We start from the raw sequence: 20,535 nt of genomic DNA, 5'->3' as shown, positions 1-20,535 counted from the left end.
TGGCAGAGGCCTGGTGTGTACTAACCAATATTGCCAACATCTCTGTCAGTTAAGAGTGTGGTTTAAAAAATATCACACTCCTGACGGAGATCTTTGTGCTAGACACGCTTATGATGGCAGTAATCGCTTATTTTGTTCAGGGAACAGGTATAAGCTACACCAGCAACAGAGCTCTTGCCAGGATAAACTGTGTCTCTAGGAGCAGGGTTTTCCATCAGAGCTCTGCTGGCAGACCCTTGCTAGCATAGACAAGAGCTTAATATTTACCCTGCATCTTAACACAGGGTTTCAGCATCTTAGTCTAGTGTGACTCGAAACCCAGCTCTGCTTTCCTATGCAGGGCCCTACAGTCTATTACCCTCTTAGTCTTCCTCTTCCAGTAATCAAGGGCTCTTCTCAGTGACTGCTCTACACGCCTTAGACACAGAACTAGGACAACTCAACTAATGCCTCCAAAACGGGGAAGGACGACAAATCTCCTGACTTGGCCATATGTGGAATGAAATGTTAGTCCTCTCCGAAGGACTCAGTGTGTGAGACTCAGAACAGGCTTTAACATCGAGTGGGTTATCGGCAACATAGGGATGCCCAAGGGGCAGAAAACCATGGACTCTAGCAGCCCCAGGTAACTTTAATACCCTCCAGCTCCCTGAAGAACGGGCACGGACACGGCCGTGCAGAGTCCAAAAGCGGGACGTTGCTGCCTGTGGAAAGGCTTCTGAACGCTATGCAAGCACCGAGTTCCCTCCCTCTCAAGTTCAGGAAGCCGGCACTAGGACAGGCTTCCTGGCATCTTGCAAACACCTTCTGGAGAACTCGACGGATGCCACCAGGCCTCGCAGGCCGAGAGCTCGTGATGCATGGCAGCACGGCAGAGCGGGGTGTTGAAGCTCTGTCTGCTGCATGCAAGTCGTCACTCACTGGCAATCCCGCAAAGGAAAAACAACAACTATCCTCGAGCCCAACTAAAACAAGCCTGATCGGGAGACGGACAGCAAGACCGCCTCGTGCAGTGACACGCCCATGCGGTAAGAGGCGCTCCGCGGCAGCCCCAGCAGGGGACGGAGAACTTTCCAGATTTAACACTACGCTCCTATGGCAGCCTTTATTCTCGAGTTCAGGGGAGAATCCCCAAACTGTCCTGGGGCAAACTCTTCTTCCTCTTTCCCCTCTACACTTGCCCACCACCCCACCGGCACAAAGGGCCCCAACAGCAGAACCAAAGTGAGTGCTCCTGTTTGAGGTGGGGGGGAGGGAGGAGTGGCACTTATAGTGGGTTACAGACCGTGCTAGGGGCCTGGCCACCCTGAAATACAGCTCTTCAGGAACTCATTGTGCCACAGGATGTAGGGTCTTTGTGGGTGGGGAAAGCTTGTGGCTACACCACCGTGCAGCATGCCCAGACATTTCCCCCTGTATAGCAAGGGATGCTGCAGCTCCAGGTTTACTCCACGCCTGTGGCTGGAGAGCAACTGTTGCCATTCAAATGCCTGGGATCCTAGAATCATAGAATATCAGGGCTGGAAGGGACCTCAGGAGGTTCTATCCAAGCCCCTGCTCAAAGCAGGAGATGCTCAGGGGGGACTCCTGACAGCCCGCTCACAGCTCCTATGAAACGTCCCAGGACGCCAACTGGCCACCTGAAGCATACATAGTCTGTTAGGGACGTGCTGGCCCTTTAAATGCTCTCAAAGTTCGGTCCACAGCAGCTCCTCCACCACCCCTGACGCCTATCGCCCTTGACAGCACTTAATTCTCACACTGAGCACAAAGTAACGGATAGGATTTCAGATTGCCAGGGCTGCAGCCAGGCATGGATTTGCAGGGGTTCGACATCCCAGCCTCTACACAGTCTCTTTGGGAATACCCCACCATTCACTAGGACCTCGGTGCAGCTTTTTTACAGGGGCAAGCCACAGGGCAACACCATGTGGGCGTTCGGATGACAGCGCCTGTTTCTCACATGACTCTCCACAGTGTCCAAAGGAGTTCAGATTCCTCACAGAGATCTGGTCCTTTTAGGGAGCAAGGCAACCAGTGTCTGCAAGGAGACAGAACAGCCTTTACAAAAAAAGGCAGCATTTATTAGCCAGCTGGACTACAGCATAGGAGGGTCCAGGTTAGAATGGCACAGTCAAGTGTAACTCAGAGTACACGATAACAGAATCATCTCCCGCGCTCTCACGGAGCCTCCTGGGTTTCATCAGTCACTCTCTGACCCTCAATGTGCAGCAGCAGCAGACTCTGTCTGGTCACTCCTGGACTCTGTGTCTCCAGTTGCAGCTACGCTCTGTTCATAGGGTCAGCTTCCTTGGCTCCCAGTCATTGAAAGCCACTGTTCAGTCACTGGAACGTCTGTTGTCGTTCCAGGACACACTATTCACCTGTGCTGATTCCAGTCAGTTCTTGACAAGGTAACTGGCTCCAGCCCAGCCAGGCGTACATGATATCCACCTGTTTACCTGCCCCATCCCGGAGAGAAATTAACCCCTAACATTCAGTGGGTAGGCATACAAAGTGAGCACGCAGTCCCACATTGTTCATGAAGGTATTTCAAAAATTCCCCTATTCTCCGCATAGAGGCAACCTCATTATTTCTCTTATGTACATCACTAACAGGAAAACTTGCTCTGGGGAGCAGCATTCAGCTCTTTGCTGGATTATGCAGGCAGCAGCAAAGAAGGTGGCTTGTCCCTTCCTTAGATATCACAGGCTCTGCAGCACAGACAGGGAGGCAAAATTGCTGGGTACCAGTAAATTAAGCAGATACAACTCATGAGACACATCGTAAGGAGATATGTACAGTACTAAGGTGCCATTTTTTATAGTCTTTTTTAACCACAGCCACCTTTAAATGTTAATCTGTTTCGCAGTACAACACCAAATAGCCACCTTTCCACTTTGTCTTTCTCTGAGCCGTCGAGTTGCTACCCTCCAAATGAGACTCAGATGCCATTTCTAATCTGCCACCAGTATTCACTGAGATGCCCCTTGCTGATGGGAGAAGACAGCAAGAAGATGGGCTCCTGTGAAACTAGAATGAGCTCCTCTCACACTAATGAGGGAGAACTGACAGGCCTAGAGTGTCACGTGAAGACTCAAAATCTAAAGAGGATGACGGATCTGCCACTACAATGTAGAGAGATCACATTTCTCTGCACAGCATGGCAAAGTGGGCTTAAGAGATGCTCCACACCCTTCTCCTCACATGTGTGTCAGTTCATCTCTCTCATCCGAGGACAGCCAGAACTGACGGTGCAGAGCAGTGTGGGAGAGAACCAGTTCAGACTGTCAGGAATGCCATCACACCATTCTGAAGGTCTGTCTACACTTAAACCGCTACAGTGCCTCAGTGTAGACACTAACCACACCAACAGGAGGGGTTCTCCCATCAGCATAGCTAACTCACCCTCCCAAGAGGCGGTAGCTAGGACGATGGAAGAATTCTTCCACTGGCCTAGCACTGTCCACACCAGGGGGTGCGGTAGGTCAGGCTCAGTACAGGTACATCTTTCAGGGCTGTTTATTTTTCACGCCCCTGAGAGATGTAACAATGCTGAGGTAAGTTCCCAGGGTAAACCAGACCTGAGTCAGCCCTGACCAGCCTAAGAAAAGTATAGAGCTAAAAGCAAGAACATTATACATCACTTCAGGCACGGAGATGAAAACTGCTGTTAGGCCTTGGATCCTGCACTCATGTAGGCAGCTCATCCCCTCGTTCCCTTCACCCTGCTGTGTTGGGCAGGTTCACATGGGGAGAGGCAAAAGGCAAAGAAGAAGGATGTCTGCCGCACTCCTGAGGTGATTTCATGACTGAGGTACTTGGCATGTCCTGTGAGTCAGGTATCCACCAGCAACTCACTCACCATTAAATGCCTGATCCAGCCTAGGACAAAGAGACAAGCCTGTGGGATGGAGAGCAGAGTACATGCGTGTAGGATTGGCAGGAGGAGCCAGCAGAGAACTGGGGTGTAAATCAGTCACCAGGAGGATCAGGAATGACCAGGACCAAGTGTAAAGATTTGCAATTTGCTCTCAAATCACAGCAGCCCAATTGCACAGTGAACTGGAACAATGTCCAAAGCAAAAGGAGAGCGGGGAAGACACAAAATACTACAAAACACCAAAGACCTGGCATTCCATCCCTACATCCCAGTAGGACCTAGCTATGCTGCTGTGACCCACATGTACTAGAGGAGTCCTATAAGCCCTATCTAAACTGAGATTTAAAGGTGAAAGGTTAAGCTGATGCACACGTTCTAAAGCCAAGTGTAGTCAAAGCAGTGTGTTCTTTAACACATACTAAGGTGGCCAAGTGAAAGCCTAGACTTCCCCTATGGTGCCACATCCCCACTAGAGTTTGACAATGTGTTAGCTAAACACATCTTTTATCTTGGTTTGGACAGAATGATGTGGTTTCAAAAGATTGCAAAGAAACAGTGTTAAGGGCCCTGGTAAATTCACTCAGAGTCCAAAAGGTGCTTGAGGCCCATACAGTGTTACCAAAGGAGAGTGACTTGTTCCATGCAGCCTGTGTTCTTGAACAATATGCCAAAGATGCATTGAGACTGTGTTTTATGCATCCTGTCATCTCAGTGAAAACAGGTTTCAGAGTAGCAGCCGTGTTAGTCTGTATTCACAAAAAGAAAAGGAGGACTTGGGGCACCTTAGAGACTAACCAATTTATTTGAGCATGAGCTTTCGTGAGCTATAGCTCACTTCATCGGATGCATACCGTGGAAACTGCAGAAGACATTATATACACAGAGACCATGAAAACTCATTGTAAGGAGAGTGATCACTTTAGATAAGCTATTACCAGCAGGAGAGTGGGGTGGGAGGAGGTATTGTTTCATATTCTCTGTGTGTATATAAATCTCCTCACTGTATTTTCCACAGAATGCATCCGATGAAGTGAGCTGTAGCTCACGAAAGCTCATGCTCAAATAAATGGGTTAGTCTCTAAGGTGCCACAAGTCCTCCTTTTCTTTCAGTGAAAACAGACACTCTGATCTCCCAGCTGCTCACACACACTTATTTGCCATCATGTTCCTTGAAATGCAGGATTGGGACTGACTCCTGGATGGGGTCATAGTCTCCTACTGCAGGAAAAAGAGAAGGTCTACATCTAGGTCACGTCAAGGTGACAGCTGAGTTCTCAAAACTGCATACAGAAAGCAACTGCACTGTCTTTTGTGAAGTTTTCATTTCTGCCTACATGCCAAGTCGTGCTTGTGCATCTGTAAACCGAGCGGTCAATCTGCAATAGCTGAAAAGCTCACTGTTTGCTACAATGCCTAGCACCTCCATGGAATCAGTAAACATAAGGCTGCAACTACAGTAAGCTTTGGGAGCTAGAAATGGGAAGTGTGATGGGGCATTCAACAGGACTCGACCCAGCAATCCCAGTAGGGGAGTTTATAAAGCTCACTTTAGCCTCCTGGCTTGCTCCTGAAGAAGCTCACAATACAGACAGCAAAAGACCAAACAACTGTGTAAATGTAGCCAGATTCTGCAATTCACATGCCCTCCAGTGAACACAGTTACACTGCTTACACTTTACATTAACCCCCCTCATTATCTCTGGCCCTCAATTCAATTCCATGCAATTCAAACTGAACTCAAATGCCAGACTAATACAAATCCCCATTTAAACTATCAAAATCTGTGGGCACTGCTTTAGCTCTAGTTCAGTCCATCCTGTCCTTACAAGGGTGGAATGACTTAACTGTAGCACAATTAGCATGTAATGTGTAAGTCATTATAGTGCAAAGTATCTGGAGAGAACATTTTATTGAATAAACCTGCTGAGCATAATTTTCTGTGGAACTAAAAAAAAAATTAAACCACCTCTTGCCTTTTTCTTCCCCTTTCAAAGCTCGCTGTGGTTACTGCTGCCTATAATTATATCTCCTTCTAGATTGAGCTAAGAGCCCAGGGGGTTCCGCACCTTTTCCTACAGAAGGGATTAAAGCGCTGGAGAGAGAACAAGATACTTCCCCCACAAGCCAAGGCTTCGATATTTTCTAGGCTTTATTTGCTAGAGACTCAGCTGAAAAGCACTAAGACGAACTGGTGTTGGAAAAGGAAGTTTGCGTGGACTGTACTCCCTGGCTTCACGTGGGTGTTGGGTGAATGTTGCTAACTCATCCCTGATCACTTCCAACCCCGCAGACAGCTCCGCCATACTGATATGAAGCCAAGTCTCACACTGGGCCAAATTCGGCTCCACTGAATCAGCCTCTCAAGCTCCCTGCATAATGTGGCTTTCATCCATCTACGGAAGGAGTAGATCGAAGTCTCATTTACCCCAGCCCAGGCGGTAGTGAACCTGCTGGGGGACCTGGACCTGTAGATCCAGATTCCCTGGGGACAAGGTCCTTCACTGCAGGAGATTAATCAGGAGCATGAGTGAAGCCCTGCCTAGGAAGTTACCGAGAAGGCAAAGCCTTTTAAGTATGGAATCCTAGCAAAACCTTAGGCAGCTCCCCTCAGGCCGATCACCTCGGTGAAGGCCTCGGGCACTATGTTGACCCTGAGTGGCACAGCAAGTACTGAAGGGCCAAGCATCAATGTCAGATGTGATGATTGAGGTACAATAGGTACGTGCAGGTACGTGTCTGTGGGAATCAGTGTTAGGGGAGACTCTGTTCTCTTTGCCTACTTCTACAACAGTAAACTCCCTGAGACACTTCAGAGCCAAATGGGGCTTACAAAACAAAGCAAGCAAGCAAACACCTCCAAGCCTTTCCCAGTTCCCACTTCTGCAGATTTTAGTGTCCAATGCTCTTGTTTTTTTCTAGGCATCCAGAGGGGAGACAACTTATTTCTGGGAACCAGAAGGAGAGCAGAAACTTATTCCATAACTCCTGTGAATAACCACTAATGCGCACTGTGCCTGGGGTGACGGACTCACCTGCCTCCCTGGAAAGTGGGAGGGACACAAGAGGGCCATGAATTCAGAAACTGTCTGATGGGGGCATTTGCTGGCAGAACCATCTTGAAATGACCAGCTGAAGGAAGATGCATCTCTAACCTCTATCTACTGTCCCTCAGCACCTGGTCCAGAAGGGGAGGCAACTTTACACATAACTGGAAGTTTCCCATAGAGGGGTGGAGTCATAGTGCCCTTCTTGGGTTACTGCACGGCATGCCATAGTTTTTGCCAGTATAAAATGTTGGAAAGATCTCTCATCTCAGGGACCTAGCCGCTGCCCAGAGGAGCTTACAATACAACTTTCAGACCAATTATTTTAGCATTGTGAGTGCTGCAATTAGGACACCTCATAAGCCTCCACATGCTTCCACTGGGACCTGTCTCTACAAAGGAAAAGAGGAAATCTGAGCTGCTGAGAGCACGCAGAGGGTGCTAAAAATCTATTAGGTACTTAGACCATCAGAACGGTCAGACCAAAGGCCCATCTAGCCCAGTGTCCTGTCTGCCGACAGTGGCCAGTGCCAGGTGCCCCAGAGGGAATGAACACAACAGGGAATCACCAAGTGAACCATCCCCCTTCTACGGCCCCCATCACCACAGGATCTGAGCAAGTCACAATCTTTAATGAATTGAGCTTCACAGCGCCCCTGGGAGGCAAGACAGAGCTATTTTCCCCATTATACAGAGGAGAACAGAGGCCCAAAGAGACTGAACCACTTGCCTGAGGGGACACACGATGTGTGTGGCAGAGCAGAAATTGGACCCTGGTCTCCCTCAGCCCAGACTAGTGCGCTAACCACTGGACCATCCCTCACCTGGTCACCTTTTTTGGCTCTGCTGCTGCCGCCTGCCAGCCTTGAAGAGGTGCAAACTAGTGCCCCCTGGAGGCAGAACACATAACTATTGCACAGGGATGATCTGCAGCATAACTTAATACCCATAAACGGCTTTGCCATGCTCAGATGGAAGGTGCTGCAGAAGATCAAAGGCCATGGGGGACATTTCTGCTCTCTCCCAAACATCCCTAGAGCTAGGGGAGGCAGGGTAAGAAGGAACTATTTATTCTAGCCGTTCCAAACTATGGGGAGCTGGCATTGGGGAGTGGTGAGAACACTGCGGGGAGGGTACAGTCTTTTGCTAACGGAGGATCTGAGCTGTAAGGGAGACCCCTTTTCCCATGCCCCTAACACAGGTAAGTCAAGCAGCAGAGAGAGTTGGACACAGCACAAATGGAACAGATCGGTCACAAATGTGCTGAGCTGGGTGAATGCACAGGACTTCCTAATGCCACTCATCTCTACGTAGGAGAGGCCCAGATCTGGAACAGCAGGGAGTGGTGCAAACCTCAAAGGTGAAATATTTGTATCTTTGACAGGGTCAGTTCAGCCCCTCATCGTTACCATGTAAACGAAGTGTGTCCCGTGCAGTTTAGCTACAGGTGCTGGCTGCTCTCCATGGATGCTGAGGAACCCTGGTACTTTCTGTAAGGGAAAGGCCCCCACCCAAGTATCCTGGGCCCCAAGTTCCCCTCTCCCTTCATACCATGTGCTGACTGGCTGCTGCCCTCCAACTAAGGGCGAAAGGGATTCTGCAGGTGTAATATTCATGAAATGCTTTGAGATCATTTTGGATAAAAGAGGCTCTATAAATAGCTAATAGAGCCAGTGGGGGGAGGGAGGAGGAAGAGGACTAAGCAGCAGCTGCCCACACTCTGCTAGGCACCAGACAGTACCCTTAACTCTGCTCTTTGAGCTCTGAAACCCACCCACCAACACTGAAATGTACAGAATCAATCATTTCTTGCTGCTTTTGAACAGGAGCAATGGGAAGGGCGGGGAAGGAAGGGAAAACACTGTTTTGCTGCAGGCCTCTGTTCATTTGTGAAGCTGCAGCTGTCCATATGGAGCTTGAATGCTGGCAGCGGATGTGATTCAATTAATCACTCACCCCTGTGCCTTTCTGAGCAGCCATGAAGCTGCTGAGCTCGAATGCCCTCAGAATGTTTGCCACTGCCCAGTGAACTGGCCTCAGCATTGAGGAGACAGATGTTTGTCAGAGGCTGGTGGGGGGTTTGCAGCCTGTGTCATGCAGAGCCAGCTCATGTGCTGGGGAGAGCCACAGCCGTGATTACTCTCCGTCAGTGCTAATCAATTTCACACCCTCTTCAGTGCTGATACCGATAATCTTGTGGGAAGCGGGCCAAACTCACTAACAGCTCTGCAAGCTGCTTCCTGACTCCAACAGCTCGTCCTCTCTTTCAGAAAAGTCTGTTTCAGCTTCAATTCCAAGAAAATACTACATGATACCAAAGCTCATGTCATTCAGAACGATCCACTGTAGGTATTTGGAGCAAACACCAGTCTTTGGCTACAGCCCCATCTAATCTGGATAGAGGCTCCCTCGCAGCTGATCAAGACTCTAAAGAGGCGGGATGGAGGCCTTGAATATTACCATGTCATTGTCACACTGCATTTCACTTACTCCCCACATCTGCCAGCCCCATTAATGTTTCAGACTAGTAAAAGTGAATGCAAAGAGAATCATAGCTACTGCAGTCCTAGACCCAGGAATCACTGTACAGTGAATGTGTGTGTACACACATATTTACGCACACATAAATAAATAAATAAATCCAAATATGTTAATTCAAAATCCTTTACACCTAGACCCTGCGCATGGTGGAAGCACAGCCAAGCTAGTTACACTTGTGTTGAAATGCAGCGCTTGCTACCAGGTCCTGCTATCACAGCTTCTCTCGCCAGTGAGGACAAGAATTTTCAGCAGAGAACTCTGCGAGACAGCTGTGCTGCAGAGTAGCCAATCCAGCCCAGCAGGCTGTAGCATGATTTTACAATATGGTTCTAACCTTGTTTCTCGGACAAAAATACCGCTGCCCCCCCCACTCAAAGTACTCGTGCTGGGGCGTTGCTAGCAGTAGCTGTGTGAGCACCATGAGGATGCCTGTCTGGAGAAGGCTAATGAGGCAGGACAGAGAAATGCTGTGTTACAGAGCTGGAAGCAAATGAAAAGCAATGGTGGACCCCTAGTTGAGCAGGGAAAGATGGCTGTCATTTGAACGGTGTGGTGACAGGCAGACAGTTAGAAGTTACAGGGGAACAGGGAGGAAGGGAGGCCGGGCACATTTTAGAGACAGGGTTAATCTAAAGCAGATATGGAACTTTTAAAAATATGGTAGAAACAAAAGAAAGTGACTCCAGGGCAGAGCTTTTGGTAAATGAAGACCTCCTCCCAAACACAGCACGCTGTGGAGAGGAGGCAGAGGAAATCATGGTGAGAGCGGTCTCAAAGCATAAGTCTCAGCACAGAAACGAAGGCTCAGTGCACAGCATTGGCTTGGCTGAGCCAGGAATTCGTTGCTATGTTAGTCCCAGAAACAACATGCCTTCTCCCAGCAGGCAAAACGCGCTGAGCTCTCTTTCATTACCTGCACAGTACAAGCCCTTGGAATTACACAGCTAGAGTCTGTGTGAGTGACACAAAGTAGCCCACGAGGCACAAGCACAGGTGCCTGTCCTTTGAGTGGTGAATTGTGTTGCCAGAGCTCGGGGATTCACTGTGGTCTGGCTGGAATTCACCAATTTGGCTGCTGAGCATCTATAGACAGGAACATCTGCTGCTTACACAGAGATTCAGGTCTTCCTTGCCCAACAGCAGCGTGCCAGTCAACCCCTGTGTATAACCTTGTCCCAAAGGATACCCGCCCCACCAGAAGAAACTCCTCTGCAGGCAAGCAGGCATTCAACTGTTTGCAAGGGTGGGTAGAAGGCAGCCAAGACAAAAACGTGCCATGTGCAGGACATTAAAAAAATACCTTCACGGCTGAGGGCTCAGAGTGGGAGGAAGAGGAGAAGTTAGAGACATGGGCTAGCAGCACAAGGAAGAGATACATACATGCTTTTCTCCTTCTATCTTCTTGTCAGCCACCTGCATTGCATCCAAATATTTAAAATGCAGTTCCATCAGCCTATCAACCTGTGAAGACAGGAGAGACACAGACCTAAGTGAGAGAAAGGCCCACTCCACTCAGTATTCAGCCCTTCCTACTTCATTGTTCATCCTCCCAGAAATCTCCCAAAGCAGCTTGCAGCTCTGCCACTCCCAGGAGAGACACGGGAATGAGTGAGAACGGGAAGGGGCCAATGCTGGACAGGTGAGTGCTTTGGATTGAAATGCCAGTGATCTCTACACCTTATCACAACGTGATCCAATCAGCTCCCACTAGAAGGTGGGCAACCAGGCCATGAGCTCAGCCCACTCTTCTGATCTGTCGTCCTCCAATTTTCCCAGCTCCCTAAATTCAGCTGCATAGACGGCAGGTATAATAGGCCCAGGGAAGGCTAAGCTGCGGAGTGCCAGGTTGTGGGTTTTTACTTATAATTATGAGATATGGAGGTTCCAGGGCAGCTGAGGAGACGGTATCTGCTATTCAGCTTCCCAAGTCCATCAGTAATCTCCCTGGACTCGAGAGAGATTACTGATGAACCCTGGGAAGCTGAGTAGCAGATATCGGCTGCTCAGCCACCCTGGAACCTGCATGGCGCATATAAAAAGCTCAGCGTTCTTCCGCTGGACAGCTGGGAGGTCTCAGGAAGGGAGGCATGCCGCCTTTCTCATTCTCCGGGTGGCTCAGGCCAGCCCGGGGCTCAGGTGTGCTGGCTGGTGTGGCTGGAGCTGTTTGGGCCAGCACGGCTGGGGCTGGACCAGGGCTCCTCTGACGGTGGAGGGGAGTGGGAGGGCTTGGGGTTCTGGGCAGCCCGGGGCTTCTCTGGCCGCAGGAGGGTGGGGGTGGAGGGCCTCAAGCGGAAGGCTGGGAGCTAGCCTCCCGAAAGGGAGGGTGTCCACCCACCACCCATGTGTGGCTGTCTGTCCAGCCAGGCTGCGACCACTCAGACCGCTGTTACACATTAGACGCTAAGGCTGCCCTCTCTCCGTTGTACTGGATTAAGCAATTAGACAAGGCCTTTCAATATGAGAGACTTTCTGGAGTTGCGAGAATCAGTTACGGGGACAGCATGTTAACAGCATGTTGAGGATTTATGGCTGTGTTCTGCACAGAGGGACCAAGATAATCTGTAAGGGTGTGGTGGGCTGTGCGCTGAGGCAGTACTGGGAATTCCTAGATTTGCTTGGTGGGTGGCTCTTGCTCACATGCTCAGACTCAGACCAATCGCCATTTTCAGAGTCAGAAGGAATCTTCCCCCAGATTAGACTGACAAGGACCGTGGTTGTGTTGGGTGTGGGTCACTGGCTGGGATCAGCTGGGTATATCTTGCTGGGCCTTGGGCATTCGTGCACCTTCCTATTCTCCCCCTGGGGCACACATCAGTTTAGTCTCCTGAGGCCTGGCATGCTTTAGTCTAATCCAGGTTACTGGGATCAATATAGGGGAACTGGGTGAGTTTTAGTGGCTGTGGAGTGCAGGAAGTCAGACCAGATGACCTGATGTTCCCTTCTGGCCGTAAATTCTGACTGAATTTACAATTCCCATTGGAAGAACTGGTTTGCAAAAGCTGCTTCTTTGCAGATGGCTACCCTGGCTACCTATCAGCTGGTGGTACTTCGGGGACAATTCCATGACCAAATGCCACTCCTGCTAAGAAGGATGAAGCACTCTATGGAAGGGGGGAGGGATACAAATGCAGAACCTGAGAGCACTATCCTATGTACTGACCACCCGCTAGCACAAGTAACTCTGCTACTGGTAGGGTTTTTTTTCCCCCACCCCCAGGAGATACAGCAACTTAGACCCATTTTTCAGGCTGGCCCAAGGCCACTGAAACGCTGGCACCATGCCAGTTCTAACCATCTTCCCCTGCCCTGTGCTCCAACAGCGGGAGCACCGTTGGACATCCAGAGCACTAACCTTCTCACTGTCATTCTCCGTGAATTTATTCAGCAGCCGCGTTCTCTGCTGCCCTCTCAGATTCCGCAGCAGGGAGGCCAGGATGGAACAGACATGCTCTGGTGGTGAAGAGAGAGAGTTGCACACAGGTCAGGAATATCAAGTCATTTCCTCTCTGGGACAAGGTGTAAAAGAGGCACACCTTCAGTTCCAGCTGCAGGGGTTTCCTGTCCATCACATGGGTGATCTGGGATGTGGTTATAAAAGACGGGGAAGCTGTTGCAAGAAAGCGTCCCTAGGTGTCTCGTCTCTTCTCCCAGCTAGCTGAAAGCTGGAAAGGCCTCTAGGCTTTTATCAAATTTTTGTGTTACTTTGACCCTATTTTGGAATCTTCTTGCTGTTTGTTAATTGCAGCTCTGAAAAAAAGGGATGTTATAAAATAAAGTCCAAACCCAGTTCAGTTTAACTCTCCTGGGTGAGGTATCTCTCAGTGGTTTTCACTCTCCTTTTGGCACTTCCTATCCTAGCTAAGGGGACGGCTTTGCTGCTTCTTTCACGGCTAACGGCCATACTGGACCCAAACCAGGCTCCATTCAGAAGCTGGCACTGTCAGCTGAGTGACCCTTACGTTACCAAGCAGGGAGCAGTTGTTAGAACAGCATAGCTCAGAAGAGAAGCACGCCAGAATACAGCTCCTGCAGAGATTTAATTGGCATTAGCTAGAGCAAAACCTTCAAACAAACCTCTTATTTACAGAAAATCCTGTGTATAGAATACAAATTCAGCACAACACACAAGGAAATAATGAACAAATAAATCAGCTCTACAGCCTTCTAGATTCTACTTAGGGGTCAAAATTTTCACAGCCCAACCCTGGAACAGAATAAAATATTAACTGGGCAAGAACACAAGAGGCAACCCAAGTTCATGTTCAACCCCACTAAATTTCAGAGTCTGAAGGGCAACTGAACTAAGTGCCTCAAATTTGTACTGATTCTTTTCTTGTGTGTGGCAGGTCACAGCTTCAAGGTGTTCTCTTTATGAATAGCCATGCAGATGTCTGAAAGATGCTATTCTCCAAAGCCACAGGAAGAATAGGGTTTTCAGTGATGGGGGAGAGTATGGCAATTATCACATAATTTCTTTCATTCTTTACAAAATTTCCTTCAGAAGCTCTTTCCTGTCAAATGTTACAAAAGAATCTCCTCTCCAGATCCTTGCTAACAAGACATGGCAGCAGTCTCACTCCCAGGGCCTGATTCTGCAAAGCACTGGGCACCTTCCATGGGAATTCAGGTCACTCAGCATCTCACAGGAAGGGAAAGCTCTGTTCTAGGCCTCTTTGCTTCTAGGCTGTGTTGTGGCTCCCTAATGCTGGTCTTCAAGGCTTCCCAGGAGCTAAATTAAGTAGAAAAGAAAGACTCCCTGCTGGCCCTGGTTCCCTTAGAAGGAACACACATACGCAGACCCAACCTTGCTTGAGGCAGAATCTGGTCTCACACAGAGCCTGGTTTTCAGCCTGACCTTAATTGGGCTTCCCTCTTTGTGCCTACAGTTTACTTCCTGTGGGTATTTAACTACTCAGTATGTACCTGCCTGAAAGACAGGTTGTGCTTGCATATGTGCAGAGGGCTGGACTAGATGATCTGACGAGATAACTGGCTCTGTGGATGAGGGGAAAGCAGTGGACGTGTTGTTCCTTGACTTTAGCAAAGCTTTTGACACCGTCTCCCACAGTATTCTTGCCAGTCAGTTAAAGAAGTATGGGCTGGATGAATGGACTATAAGGTGGAGAGAAAGCTGTCTAGATTGTCAGGCTCAACGGCTAGTGATCAATGGCTCCATGTCTAGTTGGCAGCCAGTATCAAGTGGAGTGCCCCAGGGGTCGGTCCTGGGGCCGGTTTTGTTCAATGTCTTCATAAATGATCTGGAGGATGGTGTGGACTGCACCCTCAGCAAGTTTGCAGGTGACACTAAACTGGGAGGAGAGGTAGATACGCTGGAGGGTAGGGATGGGATACAGAGGGCCCTAGACAAATTAGAGGATTGGGCCAAAAGAAATCTGATGAGATTCAACAAGGACAAATGCAGAGTCCTGCACTTAGGATGGAAGAATCCCATGCACCGCTACAGACTAGGGATCAAATGGCTAGGCAGCAGTTCTGAAGAAAAAGACCGAAGGGTTACAGTGGACGAGAAGCTGGATATGAGTCAGCAGTGTGCCCTTGTTGCCAAGAAGGCCAATGGCATTTTGGGCTGTATAAGTACGGGCATTGCCAGCAGATCGAAGGACGTGATTGTTCCCCTCTATTCGACATTGGTGAGGCCTCATCTGGAGTACTGTGTCCAGTTTTGGGCCCCACACTACAAGAAGGATGTGGAAAAATTGGAAAGAGTCCAGCGGAGGGCAACAAAAATGATTAGGCGACTGGAACACCTGACTTATGAGGAGAGGCTGAGGGAACTGGGATTGTTTAGTCTGCGGAAAAGAAGAATGAGGGGGGATTTGATAGCTGCTTTCAATTACCTGAAAGGGGGTTCCAAAGAGAATGGATCTAGACTGTTCTCAGTGGTGGCAGATGACAGAACGAGGAGTAATGGTCTCAAGTTGCAGTGGGGGAGGTTTAGGTTGGATATTAGGAAAAACTTTTTCACTAGGAGGGTGGTGAAGCACTGGAATGCGTTACCTAGGCAGGTGGTGGAATCTCCTTCCTTAGAAGTTTTTAAGGTCAGGCTTGACAAAGCCCTGGCTGGGATGATTTAGTTGGGGATTGGTCCTGCTTTGAGCAGGGGGTTGGACTAGATCACCTCCTGAGGTCCCTTCCAACCCTGATATTCTATGATTCTATTATCTCTAGAGGTCCCTTCCAGTCCTACAATTCTGTGATAGAACCTGTGTTTTTAAATGTATTCCAAACTAAATGTGAATGAAACATCTCCATTCCTTTCTAGCCAAGTTCAATTGTAACACTTTCCTCGGCTCCTCTGTCTTGCCCATCCTTCATTTCGCCCATTAACACATTGACAATGGCAGACTGCTGTGCTGACAGAGCCTGGATTCACATATATTTTGGGGCATAAAGGTGGGTGGAAGAGGAGACAGAGATTCATGGGAGGCTGTGAAAACAATAATAGTGGGGTACACCCTGCATCGACTTACTTGCCCTGCATCACCCTGCTAAAGGCATGGTCATTGCAGAGGGTGCAAATCATTTGCAGAGTTTGTGCCAATGTCAAATATGGGGCAGTGCACCAAAGGGCAACATTTAAATAAGGGCAGATGAAACCAAGCACAAAGCCACAGAGCAAATGACAGCCTTCACCTGCTCTCCCTCACTGAATCATTTGTTATCGCTTCCTGCCTTCCAGTATGCATTAAGTACAGACTTCAGGTTTCACACATTTCAATGTATTCTAAACTAGAACTTCTCAATGATGTCTTTGCTTTAATCCTGCTGATTAAGATTGATGAGAAATAGTGGCAGTAAAAAATCTCCTCCGTTGCCTCACTGACGGGAGAGGGGTGTCAAGGTTTGTTATTTTCACAGAAGAAAATGCAATATACAGAGAAGAGGGATCGTCTTCTCATTGCCATCAAACCAGATTAACATGCATTTCCACAATTCTGCCTAGCCTGCAGCCAAGAGAAGCCTCACTCAATTGCGCTGGTGTACAAAGAACAAACGACAATTATCTGTTTGCATGGCACTTTTAAATAAACTGACAGCTCATCTTTTCATTAAAAGGCTGCAGTCACCTAAGCAATCAGTGTGCCATGCCCCAATCTGGGGCCTGCCCCTTTGTACCACAGGTTATCTGCGTGCCACATAAGGCAACAAAACAATCACAAAACACTAGATACACACAGTTTCATTTGCTACTAATAAATGTAGCTTCCTCAGGAACAGATTTCTGCCGGAGGTGGTGTCAGTTTTTCACGCACCAAGGAGATGTGGAGAGCTGCTGGCAGGAAGAGCAGAGGAGATAACAGGTTTATCTGGTGGCCGGCACCGTTCAGCTGCTCTGTCATTTCGACAGGATAAAATGGAGGTGAAGGATGGCCATGGATAAATCAGTGCAGCCTGTGTGAATGCAGGCTCACTGCAGAGGGGCCTTCAGGACAGCAGGAGGCAACTACACCACACACACTGTATCAAATGAGTTGTTCATGTAAAAAAAGGATTACAAAAATCCCCAAATGCCATTAAGCCCATATGTCCTTAAAATGAGGAGGACGACGACGTCAAAAAAGTTGTCAATGTCCTAGCAGCTTGTTCTGCTGGCTTGGAAGAAAGCCAGCGTTCCCAGGGTGCCAGAGTTCACCTGCGGTGTGTTTGAGAGGGGAGGTTATGAGTGGGGCTGCCAGTGCAGTAAGAAGCTGCTCCACTCCCTGTTGTACTGGAGCTGCCTGATCTTTTCTAATATGAGGACCCCTCGCCCTCCACTCCTGCTCCCATGTACCAGTCTCACTCTCTCCTGTGCATCACCTCCCTCTTTAAGATCTGTAGTCAGTAATTGAACACCGAGCCAATTTCTTCAGGAATACAGACCAGTTGGATTTGTCACTGATACACCCTAGGGTCTGTCTACCTAGCTTCACAGATGGATAGGCCAGAAGGGACTAGTATGATCCTTTGTCCAACCTCCTCCATAGCCCAGGCCATAGGACTTCACCCAGTGATTTCTGCATCAGGCCCATTATTTCTGGATGAGCTAGAGTACTTCTTTTAGAGACACATCCAGTCTGGATTTAAAGACTGTAAATGACAGACTCCACCACATCCCTTCATAGCTGGTCAATGGTTAGTTCCCCTCACTGTTAAAAATGTGATTTCCAGTTTGAATGTTTCTACCTTCAACTTCCAGTAGCTGGATCTTGTTGCTTTTGTCTGCTAGATTTAAGAGCCCTCTGTTATCAGCCCTCTCTAATGTAGGGTACTTAGACACAAGGACCAGGTCATCTGTTACCCTTCTTGCCGATAACCTAAATAAGCTGATCTCTTCAAGTCATAAGGGAGGTTTTCCAGACTTCCCATCAATTCTTGCAGTTCTTCTCTGAGATTTCCTTTTTTTTACAGTAGGGACACCGTATTCCAACAGTCATGTAACCAACGTCATATGCAACTGAATGTCACCCCCCTTTTCCTCCTCAATATTCCTCCACTTAAAAATCTACATTTTAGCCACAGCACCTCCCTGCACACTCACATTCAGTTGGTTATGTCTGACGACCCATCAGACCTTTTCAGTCACTGAATTTATGGAGAACCACAAGGACACTGAGTCATCTTAAGAATGCTTCAGTGTTTATTCTTTGGCTACACCACCTATCCTGTCCACTTTCTATAGCTTACTCTACAGACACATGGATGTGAAGTCCTATTTTACGATACAATGCATGAACAAAAACTATGAGCCCAACCATACAAACACTTACTAGTGGGTGTAGTGCTTACTACTGGGAGCAGTCTCATTGACATTAATGGGCCTATTTTTAGTAGTGAACACTATGCCAGCACTGGCAGGATCTGGCCTTCTCTATTTAATCTCTCTTCCCAAATGATGGTACAATTATTCTCCAAGTCGAAAATGTTTCTAAGCCAAAAGGAGGAGTCTTCACTTGCTTGGCCTATTTCCGATGAAAATGTTCTATTGCGCCCTACTGCCCAGTTAATACCAGTACCTATGGGCAGCACCAGAACACAGCTAATTGAATTGCCACAGACCGTTCCTGGCTTATTTTAACCCGAACTTGACATGAAGCTTGGCTGAATCCATTACTTAATTAAATCAAGATGCCTGCAGGAACAACGAGCAGTACTAGCCAAGCACATCTACATTTCTGGGCACCACAGGGTACATTCACAGCTTTCCAGGAACCTGCAGCACTATACGTCACACCCATTGACATGTGTCTGTGTGTGAGAGAATGTTCTCACACTTGGTTCTTCCTTAAGAGATGATTAGAAACTGCTGCTGCTTTGAGTCCATCAATAGAGGACCCTGCAGCTGATCAGCTTTGTCCGCATCCTACATCTACCAGGCCATACTTCATCACTCCCTTGGTCACATATGGACCTCAGACTACACCTAAGGCAGCTCAATCAACTCCATGTATAATGGTCCTGTTATCTGGAAGCTTTGCAAAGTCTGAATGGAAAATGTTGGTCCAGGGGAGGGAAACAAGAAGGTTAGAGGCCAAAGCTGCTACCTACCCTGATGCCACACCCAGAACAATCACCTTGCAAGACAGGCCTAGATGCTTCTCTTTTGAAAAAGTGTCAAACCCAGACCCACAAAAGCCTTGTCTGCACCAGGGAAAAAAGGTGTGCTCTTACCATTACTAGCCAACCCACAATAAACAACAGGAGGTAAAATCAGAATGAAGATAAGGCCTGTTAGAAGGTTGAGGTAAATAGCAGGCTCACTTCTACTGTTTCCTTTGACCTGCTAACACATCAAAACTACCCACCTTTTTTCCTAGCGTGGATGCAACCGATTCCCAAGAGTCTGCAAAGACATGCATGAATGCAAGGCAGAGCTGGTCACCAAAAGCTTCTGCTTTGGACTCTCAGCTATCCTAGCAGATAACGTTGACTTCTCCAGTGTACTGGGCAAGATGTGATTAAACAGTCAAAGTTCTAACCAATGCTCTGACTTGCCTTTGTTTCTGAGCAACACACAAGGCCCATTAGTCTTCCTTTGTTCCAGGTAGGTCACATATGGAACACGGTTCCCCACTGCACCAGAGATTCTTTTCGGTCCAATATCACTTTAGAACCTCACAGACCTCCCTACTCCTCCCTAGACAGATGGACATGGAAGATTTAGGATGCAAGCAGTTCTTAAAATACCTAATTAGATCGATCTTGGCTTTGGAAGTGGTGTGTTGGAATACAGATTAATCTAGTCCACGGCTGGCACTGGCATCTGCAGCAGCAGGAGGTCCTGTCAAACCAAGCCATAACATTACACTCTCTGCCTTTATTATTATTTCCCCCCCTTTTAAAATTTCATTAGAATGGACATCTGGCTAGCAGGGCAGGGAGCTGACAGACAGCCGTGCACAGACACAATCCAGTGGAATGCTGATGCAGATTAAACCAGCATCATACCAAAGACAGAGAGCTGTACGTTTTGGGGGTATCAAAGCATTGACAGCACCCACTTGGTGGAAGGGCGAGAAGAAAGGAAGGGGCAAGAGCCCTCTTGGCACTAATTCTGATGAACCAGTGGAACAGGTTTAAGAGAGTTTTAAATAGTTTAAAATCAAAATTAGAAAGATCTACAGGATATGCTCTATTCAGTCACCGGTTATTGGACTCAGTGCAAGAATCACTGGGTGGAATTCTAGGGTATATGTTACGCAGTCACAAGGAGTAGGACTACATGACAATAATGGTCCCGTCTAGTCTTAACATTTATTCATTTATGTTAATACTTTGCACTTTTATAGAGCCCTCCAGCCACGATTCTGAAAACGGTACAAAGATGAATTACCCCTTGGAATCCCAGGGTGGAGGAGGGCATCACTGTGATTTTACTGATGGGTGAAGTGAGGCCCAGAGAGCCAGCTGTCCAGGGCACATGAGAGCCTGTAGCAAGACAGGATTAGATCACCACACTAGGCAAAGTTCCCGTCACACACTTAGCAATGTTATTTTCCAGAACAATCTCTTTATTACAAGAACCTTAAACGAAGTTTTATTTTAAAACCCTAATTTAAAACATTAAA

The 20,535-nt window shown here is 48.1% G+C and overlaps 1 protein-coding gene across 1 annotated transcript in view; it reads right to left on the bottom strand.

The window, feature by feature from the left end:
* The window catches only part of CTNNBL1 (catenin beta like 1), a 106,940-nt gene that overhangs the window by 8,904 nt on the left and 77,501 nt on the right, over positions 1-20,535 (bottom strand). The window contains exons 12-13 of the mRNA XM_048819545.2: positions 12,822-12,919; positions 10,850-10,930 (exon numbers count right to left, since the gene is read on the bottom strand). Coding sequence (XP_048675502.1) covers positions 10,850-10,930; positions 12,822-12,919 — 179 coding nt within the window. The remainder of the gene's footprint in view (positions 1-10,849; positions 10,931-12,821; positions 12,920-20,535) is intronic.

This window comes from Caretta caretta, chromosome 13 (assembly GCF_965140235.1).
Source record: "Caretta caretta isolate rCarCar2 chromosome 13, rCarCar1.hap1, whole genome shotgun sequence".
Lineage (NCBI taxonomy): Eukaryota > Metazoa > Chordata > Testudines > Cheloniidae > Caretta > Caretta caretta.
The sequence above is the reverse complement of the archived record's forward strand: the minus strand, read 5'-3'. Positions and strand labels throughout refer to the sequence as shown.